Source organism: Vipera berus (assembly GCF_964194415.1).
Source record: "Vipera berus genome assembly, chromosome: 6".
NCBI classification, from domain to species: Eukaryota; Metazoa; Chordata; class Lepidosauria; order Squamata; family Viperidae; genus Vipera; species Vipera berus.
The window spans coordinates 4140610-4154146 of NC_138208.1; the positions used below are offsets into that span (position 1 = coordinate 4140610).

At 37.0% G+C, this 13537-nt stretch overlaps 1 protein-coding gene across 8 annotated transcripts in view; it reads left to right on the forward strand.

Annotated features, from left to right (window-relative positions):
- The window catches only part of KMT2E (lysine methyltransferase 2E (inactive)), a 59470-nt gene that overhangs the window by 17555 nt on the left and 28378 nt on the right, over positions 1-13537 (forward strand). For 5 of the 8 annotated variants that reach the window (XM_081331082.1, XM_081331078.1, XM_081331079.1 and 2 more), the window contains 7 exons: positions 314-394; positions 1431-1489; positions 3301-3473; positions 5283-5321; positions 6725-6937; positions 10951-11081; positions 12741-12858. In XM_081331082.1, coding sequence (XP_081187208.1) covers positions 314-394; positions 1431-1489; positions 3301-3473; positions 5283-5321; positions 6725-6937; positions 10951-11081; positions 12741-12858 — 814 coding nt within the window. Of the gene's footprint in view, positions 1-313; positions 395-1430; positions 1490-3300; positions 3474-5282; positions 5322-6498; positions 6633-6724; positions 6938-10298; positions 10395-10950; positions 11082-12740; positions 12859-13537 lie in introns of those variants that run through there. The other 3 variants (XM_081331081.1, XM_081331083.1, XM_081331084.1) reach the window with 3 other exon arrangements.

The following is a 13537-nucleotide window of genomic DNA, read 5'->3' on the forward strand; positions in this document are numbered from 1 at the left end:
CAGAGGGTTGAAACATGTTGATCAGCTAATGCTTTCTTTAAGGTTTGTGGCTTTAGAGGAATTACAGAAACAAAGCAAGCCACGTGCAGGATATCCAAACACTCAAAAGAAAGTAATGTGGCACTTCCTACCCTGTTTAGAGGAGAGACTATTTGAAACAGCAATAATGGAACACACTATATTTTGCATATCATTATTTCAAATGATAGCAGGTGTTAGGGAAAATAATTTTCTTCAGTCACAAGGAAACTTGAATGAACTATCTAAACCTTGAAAAGCATGAAGATAACACTATTCTGTCCTTTATTTTAAGTGTTTGGCAGCACATTGATTGCATGGGGATTGATAGGCAGCACATTCCTGATACATACCTTTGTGAGCGTTGCCAGCCTAGGTGAGTGGTGCATAATTGAAAATATATTATTTGTGTTGGCATGTGATTTGAAACATGGACAAAATGTGAGGAGATGAAGATAAAACATTTCCTCTCCGTTATATCAACACATTTGAATGTTATGTTAAAGAGAACCGTTTATTTTAAAAGGTGGCACTCTTCATTCAGTTAAAGGGGTGTCAAAAACAGTGTCATTTTTCGTAATGATATTTGAATTAAAGAAGATTTGATATTTATTATCTTTGAACATTACCTTTATCATTTACCTTGCTTCATTTTATTATTGAAATAAATAATCATCATTTGTTCCAGTACATAACAGAGAATATTACTTACTTTTATGGGTAAAAATAGTGACAGGATAAATCTCTCAAATCTTTACTTTTATCTATGTATTTTTAGTCACAAGCATTGCAGGCTGAAGCCTACGTTAGCCAATATTTAGTTACTGCTGTTCTCTGGATCAAGATTACTCATAATTAACACAGTTGTCATTTTATCTGAGAAGTAATCCACCTCTATGTACTGGGGAAAAAATGTGATCCTTTAAAGAAGGGGTTTGTGTATGTCTTGTGTAACCTTAATTTACTGAATACGTTTTCTCTGGTTCTGTTCACACAATATTTGCCAGAATTTTAAAAAAAATACCCATAGTGCAGCATAGGCACTCTGTTATATATTTCAAGAAACAAACCCGGTTTGAGACAGTTTCTGTGTTTTGCATACTCGTATGTATGAAGCTGGAATACTAAAGTAACAAGAGATTTAGATGACACTGCATTGCTAGGTTCTGTGCTTTGAAATTGATGCTTTCTACCAAGTATAAAATTCCCAGAGTGGAGAGCTCTAGGCTGAAAGTTTGATACTGTATTCAAACAGCAAAAATGAATGAATTAGTGTGGGGAGTGGATACAACCATTTTTATTTTAATTGTTTATTACATTTAATACACATGTACCATTTGTTCAAAAAAAAAACCTATGATATACTATTAAAATCTTGATATTTACTTAGTTCCTTTTTTCTCTCTTAAAAGGAGCTTAGATAAAGAAAGAGCAGTGTTGCTCCAGCGTAGAAAAAGGGAAAATATGTCAGGTAGGTAAAAAAAAAATTCATTAAATTCTAAGGTTTGTTCTTGATAATTATATTGATGCCGAGCACTGTAGCTGTTGACATCCCCCTCACCCCGTTTTGGACTTAACATTTTTGCTAAAAAACAAACAAACATCTTTTAATAGAGTATAGATGGAATGTTTTTATTTGCTAATAAAAACCTGTTCGTATGCAAATAGCTCACCAATTTTTATGCAAATAACAGCATTTGTTTTGAATATTTTCCTTCTAAGACAAGTGCACATTGTTTAAATTAACCAAATCTTATACAATTATTTCCTGTGTTTTTAATTACTATTATGCTTGTAATAAAAAAATTAACAACTCAGCAGTAACTTTTGAAGGAAGTCTGGGGGCTGTGCCAAGTCCTTATGTCTTGCTTTTCAGCTTTGCAAAAATTGGTTGTCCTATGATGATATGAAGATGCTGGAGTTTATTTATTTTGCAATATTTGTCGGGTATTCCAATCATTAAACCCTCTGGACAATCTACAACACAGAGAAATAAAATACAGAGCAAAAGTAATGACAAAATACTGAAACCAGGAATCAGTCGCAACCAAATAGAATAAAAATGGCTTTAAGCACCTTGTATGCACCAGGGTGTGTTTTCTTATAGAATTTTGCCGCAAAATGAAGTATTAGGTTTATATGCGGTTTATCCTGAAATGGGGGAAATACCAAATCTGCTTATCTGGCAATATCCTCTCCTCGGGGGTAAAAGCTGCTATAACAGTTAGCATGCCTCATCTCATAACTTTTTAGGTCAGATTTGGTTTCTTTTTTATTTTATTTTTTCTGAAGATTGTGGTGAATTTAAATATGTTCAATGAATGTTGCTGCAATTTTTTCTGCTTCAGGAAGAAAAAGGCTTGGTTCTTATAATGGATGCTGGGTGAGGATTTTTTTTCCAATGGTGGAAGTTTTTTTTTTTAGAATTATAAAATATACAGTTGAATAAAAATATGTATTTCCAAACTGCAAGCCACTTATAAATTTAACCCAGCCTTAAATTTGAGAAAGTGATGAAGACAACTAGGAGACATTTGCATACACCTAAAGGGACCTTTTTTGCTAATTGTTCTGTTTGACTTCTGCTGACAGTTCCCACAAACAGTGAAGCAATGAGTAATTAGAAGTTGATGGTGACCTTTTGTTATAAAGATCACCATGTGTACGATAGCCTTTCCTTTTTTATGTTTTGCATTATGAGTTTACAGTGGCATTAGAGAGGCCTTTGGGAAGAAAATACAGTTAATAGCCAACATTTCAAATTTATTTGGAAACTAAAGGAATAAGTCTTAGCTTTGGGAAATGCTGTTGCATAACATTTGTTTCCCCATTAGTTGGAAGGACATTGACTTTATTTTCATTTTATTAGTGTGATTGAAACTATTGTGAAACATATTTTCCTTTAGTCATTTTCTTCTAAGTTGTTATACTTGGTCTAAAACCTAATATTTGTTCTAAATACAGAAGAGCAAGAAAATCTTACATTTGGATTAAACTTACATAAGTATATGAATTTATAACAGAGATGTAATGTGATATGAACTATGTTCAGTATATGGAAATCTTTCAGTGCTTTGGAAAAATTGGAAGCTTTAATGAATTTAAAGAACTATAAATCTAAACATTATTTTTTTGTCACCGCAGTCCATGATATTACTAACTCCTTGTCCTATTTCATTCATTTTGGTAATTGTATATGCAATTACTAATTTAAACAATGGCTTAATTCATGGAATATTTCAGTCCTGTGAGATAATTTCCTGTTTCATTTGTATTTTAAAGATGGGGATACCAGTGCAACAGAAAGTGGTGATGAAGTTCCTGTAGAATTATATACTGCTTTTCAACACACACCAACTACAATTACGCTAACTGCTACACGAGTTACAAAGGTCACAGATAAGAAAAGGAAAAAAAGTGGAGAGAAGGAGCAAACCATCACAAAATGTAAAAAAGTAAGCTAAAACTTAATGCCTATTTTTGTTTATAGATTTTAAAAACTGCCTATCAGCTTCACGAAGGTGGCTTCATGCAAATGTTGAAAAGAAGCTGAGAGAGAGCCGTGTGGCACCCCACAAAGCTGGGGACTGGGGGACTGGCCTTGGGGGAAAGAGGTGAACCAGCACAGAACTGTGCCACTGTGCCCCCTCCCCTCCACACATACACAACTCCTTAGGTCAGCACAAAGGAATACCCATGGCTGATCGAAGCCCTCCCGGAGGTCAAGAAGAGCAGGGATGGATGCACCACTTCCATCCTGCCACTGTTTTGGTCCCATATCTGGGCCTAAAACCTGACTGAAAAGGGTCCCGGTATTCCGCTTCCTCCAGGATCCTCTGGGGTTGCCACACCCCAGCTTCCGCATGAGGGAGATCAGACGAAAATTGTTCAGGACAGTGGAATCCAGCAATGGCTTCTTGAGGAGGCGGCACACCAACACCTCTTTAAAAGGAGCCAGGAACACCTGCTCCAACAAGGTTGATGCTCAGTTGCTCAGCGCTTCTTAGACATTGTAGTATCCACAATATAATCTCTGACGTGCGGAAATCGGACATTAAAAAAGGCGAAGGAAATAAAAAGAAAAATTGAAGGATCTCCTCTCTTTGATTCTAAAAAGCAGGCTGTTAGTAACAAGAACTGGTCTGTATTGGAACCGGTTGATACAAAGAGCATAGAAATAGCACAGAGAGACGGTGGTCCTGAGATCAGGTGAAAATTGGCAAAGGAAAATAATTAGCTAGGAGGTAATATTGACTTACGAAGTTACAGCCTCTTGCTGTAGCCTCATTGCTACATACATCCCCACAATCTGGTGGAACTCACGTTGGGCTTCCACACCTAGAATAATTATATTCTACTACCGGCAAAACGCAAGGAGAATTTATCTGAGTTTCATAGTGCCGCAGAAGGCTTTTGATGATAACTTTATTGTCACTTTGAATGTACACCAATTGGCATACATCAAAATGAAATTTCGTTGCATACAGCTCTCAAAGGGTCACCACCTCCGATATATACTCCTTGTTCGGGGCCCACTCAAATTTCACATTGTCCATTTTATAAAGTCTCTAGGGAGTGAACGATGGCAAACAGGACAGATGGAAATGGGGCTCCATGTGGATTAGCCCTCAAGTTAGCTTGTATTCTGACAACCTCGCCTTCTTTCCTTTTTCTGATCCTGACTCTTCCACCTTTTCCTTAAAGAGGCCTTGCTTCTTTTCGCCCCTGGAGCACGCTGCTGCCGCCGCCACCAACTCCTCCAAAAGCCTCTCTCTCTTCCTCTGGGCCTGCCGACAGCCTCATCCAGTTCCTTCGCTCCATAAGCTCCAGGTCCTCTCCTCCTCTGCCTCCTCTGGAAACAGCCCTGATTTGCAATGCAATCCATCACTGGGCCAGCAGTCAGTTCTTGCTGCTGGCAGAACAAATTCAAACAGCACCAACGACTTTTAACGGTCTCACCAACAGTTCCAAAACAACTAGAAACTCGCCAGGCCAGCAAAGATTGTCGGTCGTATGTTACCTTAGTTCCACCATGTTGCTCAAACACATTAAAATCTTCCTGATCATGTGGCCTATAGCCCTTACTATCCCTCCCAAAACTATTCGCCTTCAAGAGCCAATGCAGCCGCAGCCATTCCAGGCGCCGCCATCTTAGTGCTGTCTTCTGCAGCACTATGATGATGAAAAGATGAATATTTTCAGATGAATCTTCCTTCAGAGAATATTTATTTTAATCTTGTATGCTGATGTAATTTTTTTTTTAGGCTTTCCGTGAAGGTTCCAGAAAATCTTCAAGAGTTAAGGTAAAATATGTTGTTTTATGTTTTTGTTACTATTTATTTCACTATACTAAGGAATACTCTTTTGTTCAATGATTAACGAGTGTCAAAGGGTTGGCTATCAAGCATGTTTTATACTGTTTTAAATCTGTTATATCTTCTTGTTTCTAAAACTAATGCCTAAGGTGGCCAATTGCATCAGATGTTCATAAAAGATTTAACACTTAAAAAATACAACATAAATGCTATGTAACACAAAAACCCCACAGAGATGTATAAATATCACCTGTAATGCAACTGAGCTACTACGGTAACTTGAAGGGCAGTTAATAAACTAGTATTCACCACTAAGGATGTTTGCTAGATGTTGGACTGCATTCCCAATCTTCTCAACACTGGGCGATTTGAGGATTTAAAGCTATAAGATGACAGATACATACTTTCAAGGGCAGTTTTGTGTTCCTGAAGGTAGAAAACTTGTAAAGATAGAATAAGGTAGATTGCTAAGGAAAGGATTTCCAGAGCCAAGAGAGAGCCTCTTAAAAAGGCCCATTCCAATTCTGTTGGTTGATATACACCTTTGGGAATCCTCTCACAGTAGAGTTCATATAAACACCAACCATATTTTTAAGGGGACACAAAGAAAAGTGTTGGGAGAGAAAACAAGCAAATAGGAGATAGCTAGCATTACACCTGACTTCTTTAAGGGAAACGAGAACCACAATAAAAGTGTGCCCCCAAATCTTAACTAAAGAGCTGTGGTGGTGCAGTGGTTAGAATGCAGTAGTACAAACTAGCTCTGCCCACTGCCAGCAGTTTGATCCTGACCGGCTCAAGGGGTTGACACAGCCTTCCATCCTTTCGGGGTTGGTAAAATGACAACCCAGATCGTTGGGGGCAACACGCTGACTTGGTAAACTGCTTAGAGAGGGCTGTAAAGCACTGTGAAGCAGTATATAAGTTAAGCGCTATTGCTATTAATCTTGTAGAAATGTCCTGTTACAACTACAGAAACACTTGTCATTTGTGTACAATTGTCCTGGACCGCTACCACCGATCAGCTGAGAATTTAGCATCGGCAGTCTTGCTTCCATAAAGTAAAGCCATTGGGTTTCGTGGGATTGAGAATCTTGTGAGCAGGAAGACTGACAAAAACCTAGGAAAGTGAAGAGTATCTTAACTTTGAGGTTTTTATTTCAGTTAAAGGTGAGGCGCAGGAGCGGGATTTGATTGAAACTCCAGGGGAAGGTATGGTGAATGTCAAGAGACCATATCACTGAGCCCTTAATTTTGTAGAAAAGTTGCTAAATTTCATGCATCTTGTGCACAAATTAGGTAATTTTATGTTTTTCACAGAGGTTTTGAGTCAGCCGGCTCTGAAAACATGCCCTCCATTTATGTTGTTTGTCTCTCTTATTTTCACTTAGGGCTCGGCTCCAGAGATCGATCCTTCTGATATTTCAAACTTTGGGTGGGAAACTAAAATCAAGGCATGGATGGACCGATATGAAGAAGCAAACAACAATCAGTACAGTGAAGGTGTTCAGAGAGAGGCCCAGCGAATAGTTTTGAGATTAGGAAATGGAGATGAAAAAAAAGAAATGGTCACCAGCAACTCAATCTTCAAACCTCCAATAGAGGTATATGAATGCATATTGAAAGAACTTTTAATTTAACATAGTGTTAAAATTTTGCATTTCCTTATACCAACTATCATAGATTTGAAGGTGTGGCTTCCCCCTTCCTAATGAACAGTCACTTATTTATTTATTTGTCATGTATTTATTTACTTTCTAAAATAGCCAGCTGATGGTGGGAAACGGTTTCCAGTCATGACTTTCAATTATTACAATAAATACTTTACAATTTATTTATCGACTGCAATAAATAATAATTCTGCAAATCGATGTTTCAAGGTGTGCAAACATTAATAAAGTGTTCACGCTTTTATGGAAGATTAAATTCTAATTATCCACAGAACCATTACAAGCTACAAAATTAAGTTCGAAGTAGAAAAAATACTGAGTAAAATGGAGAATTAAAGCTTTCAGCCATTATCGGTAGCTGACAGTCATTTTGTGTCATGCAGAAGTTGTTGGAGATGGAATTGTAAGAGTCTGGTTAGCCTATGACTTGTTCACAAATGGTTTCCTTTAATATTAAGAACACTTCAACATAACTAGGAGACAATATATGTTTTTTTATATAAAAGAAAGAACTGGTAAGAAATGTAATAAGGTTCTGTTACAAAATGAAGCTTGCACTGTCTTCATTTCGATTTTAACAGTGAAGCTCTCAATCCATATTCTGATGTGTTTATCTCTGCCAAAGACATTTCAATCATATATTTTATGATTGTATGTATGTATTCATAAATATTGGGGGGGAAATGACAAAGGGATGGAAGAAAAAAACTTGCATGTATACTATTACATGTGTACATGGACTTGAAAACACATCTTTAGTTATTTATTGGAGAGTTTATGGATTGACTGAAAAATAAGAAGCAATATTAAAATGTAAAATATCTATGATAAAACCCTATTTGGCTTATGTTATCTTGAGATCCAGGAATTTCTGCCTTCCATTTCTGTGGCACAGAAATTTCACAGTCCTGATCGTTTAAAGTGAGGCACACAATTGTCTGTTGTACTTGGTCCAGACAATTTGTAATTAGAGAATATTAACTCTATCCTCCAAGGTGACAGACAGGACAATTCAAAAGTGTGTGACCATCTCAATTTCAATGACACAAATAGCATTTCAGCCACCCAAGTTGAGCATTAACATGCCTGATCTGTCAGCTGTTAATCAAGAAATCAATATATATAAATAATGGAAAATGACATTTATATAGATGGAGCATTTGTTTTTTACATTTTATTTATTAGATTTAGAGGTTGTGTTCCTTCTTTACCCTGGGTAGCTCACAGTATAAAACATGAACATGAAAAATACATACATAAGTCTTAAATTAAAAAATTGAGACCAAAAGTGAGCAATGCTACCTTTAGTTAAAGGATCCTTCAAATCCCTTTGCTGCTGTATTCATTTTAAACACCATTGATCAAACCAAAGACATCTTAGCATTTTCCAGTCTCTTTCACTAGTAAAACTGAAAAATAATTGAAACCCATAAGCTTGTTTTTCAGTGGTGCAATGGTGTCAAAGTCTTACAAAATATGGACAGTAAACCCATATTCAAGTATTGAAAAATAATGGTTTACTTACAGATTGTAACAAACGATATGGATAAAATATTTGAAACAAAGTTTGGGCCAAAAGTTATTATGTAGATTTTAGCTTCCCTGCTAAATTTTGTATGGTGGATTTTTTAATTTCCTGTAAACCGCCCTGAGTCCTCAGGGAATAGGGCGGTATATAAATGTAACTAAATAAATAAATAAATAAATAAATAAATAAATAAATAAATGTTTTGAACTTGGGACGAACATTTGCATTCCAAAGATTTTGTTGAACTGTTTTAGATCAGCCCGCGGTTGGGCAGAACCAAATCCAAACCTGAATTGCTTAGGTTGTCCAGGTTTTGACAAAACCTAGAGAGAGCAAAGGGGGAAAATGGTCTCCACAGCATCTAACAGCACATCCAACTGGCCTACTAAATCCCTGATTTTCTGATCTTCCTCCTTTCAGTTATCACTGCTCATGTCCCAGCACATCCCAGCAGCTTTCTTAACCTGCTACCTTGATTTTCCCAGCATTTTTTCTCCTCCTATCAAACCACAGACAATGGAGTCCCAACATAGCATATTTTACCAACCCTACCTGTGTTACTAAACTTCCCAGGATTGTTGTCTTCCTCAAGTCTTCCCAACCAGTTCAATCTGGCATGGAACAGGCACCATTTTGTTCTGTCCGTGGAACAAATCAGCCCAAATGGGCATGTTTGGGTTCAGACACAACTATCTAAAGCCAGCTGTTGTGCGCAGAATATTTTGCACATCCCCATTATTGGCTCTGGTAGTGTACATAGGTAGTGTACATAGGCCTCCGTTTCCACAAAACAGAAGACTCAGGAAAATTGTAGTGACAGAAATTTCTTTCCTTTTGACCGCATTTTACTTCCACTGTGTTGCTATAATTTCTGAAAGGATCATCACTGGCCAAACACCCAATGCTAGTTTAGTTTGTCAACATAGTTTGACAGAATTGCCTCTGTCTTAGAAGGACTGTTTTGTTCAGAGTAGAAGCAATACATAGTGGGGTTCTTACATATCTCTGTTGGTATTCTGAATGCATGTTCTCCTGTTTTGCAATGGCAAATTTCAGGATTAATCAAATTTGGGATATGTAATGCATTTTAAGAGAGTTGTCATAAGTATAAATGAATAGCCATTTATCCCTGAAGGAACCCATTGCTTGGATAGAAACAATGGTACTTTCAACACTCACAACCAATACCTTAGAACCAATCTGTATTGTCAAATGACATGGCTATAAACAGACTTGCAATTTTTTGCTGAAACAATAGATGCACAATATGCTTAAGCACTTAAATGTTTTGTCTAGTTCATTGTATGTGATTGGTTATAAATGGCTAGGAAGGTGCTAACTCAGTGGTCTTCAAATCTGACCCTTTGATGACTTGTGGACTTCAACTCCCAGAATTCCTCAGCCAGGCATGCCTGGCTGAGGAATTCTGGGAATTGAAGTCCACAAGTCATCAAAGGGCCGGGTTTGAAGACCCCTGTGCTATTTGATTTGTACCAAGCTAATCTACCTTCAAATATATATCCTGCAGTATTCCCCACCCCCAAATGCCAAGTAAATGCTCCTTGACAGTTAATGATGAGAAAATTAAGAGTGCAAAATTATGCCATCAAGACTACGTGTCATGCAATCTATGGAAGGGATCTGCAAGCTATTTGATAAATTTAATGTCGGTAGAAAGAGACTAAACAATAAAGGAAAAGTTACATTCTCAGCTCTTGTAATAAGAAGCATCTTTGCTTCTTTCTCTCTAGCATCAGCATGGCGCACGTGACGCACTCCTTGGAGGAATGTCCCTGCTTGCAGAGACCTTCGCCTAAATATAGGCCAATTCTCTTTTGATCAGAAGTGACACAATTACCAGAGGTGTGAGTTCCTTAGTTGTTGTGTCAGAGTACAGTAAGACTTTTTCTTAGCAAGGCGTATTCCCACCCTAAGGCTGTCCAAATGCAAAAGAAATTCCCTTTACCTAAGAATCCGCATGTTGGCATTTTTGTTGAAATGTATCTTATTTGGCACCTGTCCTTTTGCTCTGGTTAGCAAATGTAAGAGACTGCATATTTCATGTGTTTTCATTCCTTCTGCCACCTCAGTTCTGGCCTTTTAATAAGATGATGTGAAGCATCTTTAAAGGAAGAGCTCCCCCCCCACCCATTCTGAAGAAAAGTTTGCCTTGATTTTCAGTTTTATAGAATTTGTACATGCATTCAAGTTGTTGTCCTTTCCAATATGTAAATTAAGATGTCTGTGTAAATATAATAATCAACGTCTGGTGTAATTTGCCCTTCCAGGAATAAAATCAATTAGCTTTTTAAAAAGAAAACACATTTGTAATTACCAAGTTGTTCTGTAAAAGGGTACATTATATCTGTATCAGTGTGCCAGTTAATAAGATTCTTAAATTTTTCTTTTCTCCTTTTAGAGCTATATTCAAAAAAATAAGAAAATCCTAAAAGCTGCCAAAGACTTGCCTCCTGATGCGCTTATTATTGAATATCGTGGAAAATTCATGCTGAGGGAACAATTTGAAGCTAATGGATACTTCTTTAAGAGGTACCTTTCTCTAAAATCTTGTTATAAAATTAACATTCTTTAGTTATTCTCTCCCTCCCTTCTCTCTCTCAAACATATTACAATTATCAAGCGAACTAAATACTTTTTTCACCTAGTCTTCACTTTCCATCTCAATCAGCTTTGCTTTTGAAATCTTTAGTAGCTATCGTCATTCACTTTAGTAATTAGACAGTATTGTTCCTTCCCATTTCTACTTTATATAAACAGTTTTCTCTCCTCCAGCCTTTTAAACTTTTTCTGCCATTTGTCTCAATATTTTTATCACTATGCCTCAGTCTGGTACCATCATTTGAAGTTGCTTGCATTCTCCACATTTTGCCTGGCAAATGAAAAGTAAAAGTTGCACGTAGATGGTTATTAACTTAGCAAACGTAAAATTAAAGCTGCTTATTCAAGAGCCAGGCAACTTCAAAGAAAAGACATTACAGCGGAATGTCTTAAGGGAATGTCTTAAGGGAATGATTGGAAGCTAAACAGCAAAGCAAAAATACAAATCTTCACTTTGATTTTTTTAAAACAACAACAACAAACCACCCATCTAGTAGATACTAAAGCAGCTCTCTCTCTCTGCCTAACATTCTTGAAATGTTTTATTTACAGCATTTATATATGCTGGTTCCACAAGGATTCCTGGCATATGAAAAAACGTGAGCCACAAAACCATAACGAAATCACAAAACCTTAAAACTTCATAAGCCAGCATCCACATGTGCAGCTTTCTCATTCATTAAATCTCTGAGGAACTACTTGGCTTGGTTGCCTTTCTGAAAACAGGGCAGTTAGGCTAACATGCCAGCCTTCTGCCCAAATCAAAATAGCCCTAGAATGCCCAGGAAAGTCAGCAGTGAATCTGATGTAAAATACAATTCTTCCTTAGTTCCAATAATGGCAACTGAAGTGCAGGTCAAAGCAAGATCATGCCAATTTTTTTGATGCTGATGTGAGTCAAAAAGATTATTCACGATACCGCTTTTTAAGTTTACTATCTTACGAAGCCTCGGGATGTAGTAACATTTGACTTCTTTAAATGAATTTTTTTTAAAAAAATCCCCCCAAAATAACAGGTGGCAAACAACCTCATACTGTAAGTACCTTGTCAAGAAGTCTGTATGTATGAATCCCAAAGTTACCGGGAATTAAATTCAACTTTTACAGTATAAAACTATCATGAAGTCATTTGTAAACAACTTTCCAAGTCATGTTATAAGTGTACGAAAGAAGAGACATTGATTCCCAACAGATCTTCCCCCTTTAGTTCTCTTTGTCACGGAGGGTAATCATGGAAAAGATGACAGAGAAGCATGATGGTTGAGTTTGTTTGGTTTTTTTTTAAAAAAATTTCTGGACAATACTGTTAACAACAGCATAATAATCTTAGTAACTGCTTGGTTGTTAATAGATCGGAGCGAGTTGTTTCAGCATGCCCGAAAAGTCCCACTTTGATCATAGTTCTGAACTAATAAATAAAAGATTGCAGTGAAGCTCTCACCCCAATGTTTCAGCAGCCTGTATAACATTGTGACTTATTTTTTCCATGGTACCAGCTTGCCTACACATTTGAAAAACGAAGTAACTTTTAGTTATTTTTTTAAAAAATATTTTCACTGTGACAGAATGTTTATTATCGTTGGTTTCTAGGCCGTACCCCTTTGTTTTGTTCTATTCTAAATTTCACGGGCTAGAAATGTGCGTGGATGCAAGAACCTTCGGAAACGAAGCTCGATTTATCAGACGTTCTTGTACACCTAATGCCGAGGTAGGGTTTTCTTATTTATAAATATGACCTAATAAAGTTTTGTTCAGCAAGCCAGTCTTAATTTGACCCAGCTGTGTGTGGCTGTTTTCCAGGAATTAAAATATTTTCCAGTTTTGAACATTTCGGGGAATGCAAGCTCAAGTTACAGAACCTTATGTTTATTATAAAACGAGACAAGAATGGGTATGGTATTACTATGCTATGCTGTGCTGTAATTAGATCACTAAAGCTGGTACATTATTTTATTAATGTAGCAGAAGGGAAGGGAATCTTACCCACCACCATTACCCAAATTCTAAAACCAAGGGTTAGGGTTAGCCGTCAGTCTAATGCAGCAAAAGTAGAGTTTCAGGACTTTTCCAAGAATGCAGATGCAGTATAGTGTCATTTACTTTTATCAGGTGCAGGGAACCATTCTGAGCAAATAATGTATCTGAACTTGTAAAATGGTACTTGCATAGGCATGCGGTAGAAGCCACCATGAGGTCAGGCATATCATGACATTGAAATATCATCACATATGTAACTCCTCATCCCTGGCCCACACCCCTGGAAAAGGTCAGAAGGCCAGAAGAAATGAAAGTGAGAATACGAGCGCGGTGTTACTTATTGACCGTCGGCATTCACAGTTGAATATGAAAAAGACGCTTTTGTATTAATGCAGACATGTCAAACACAA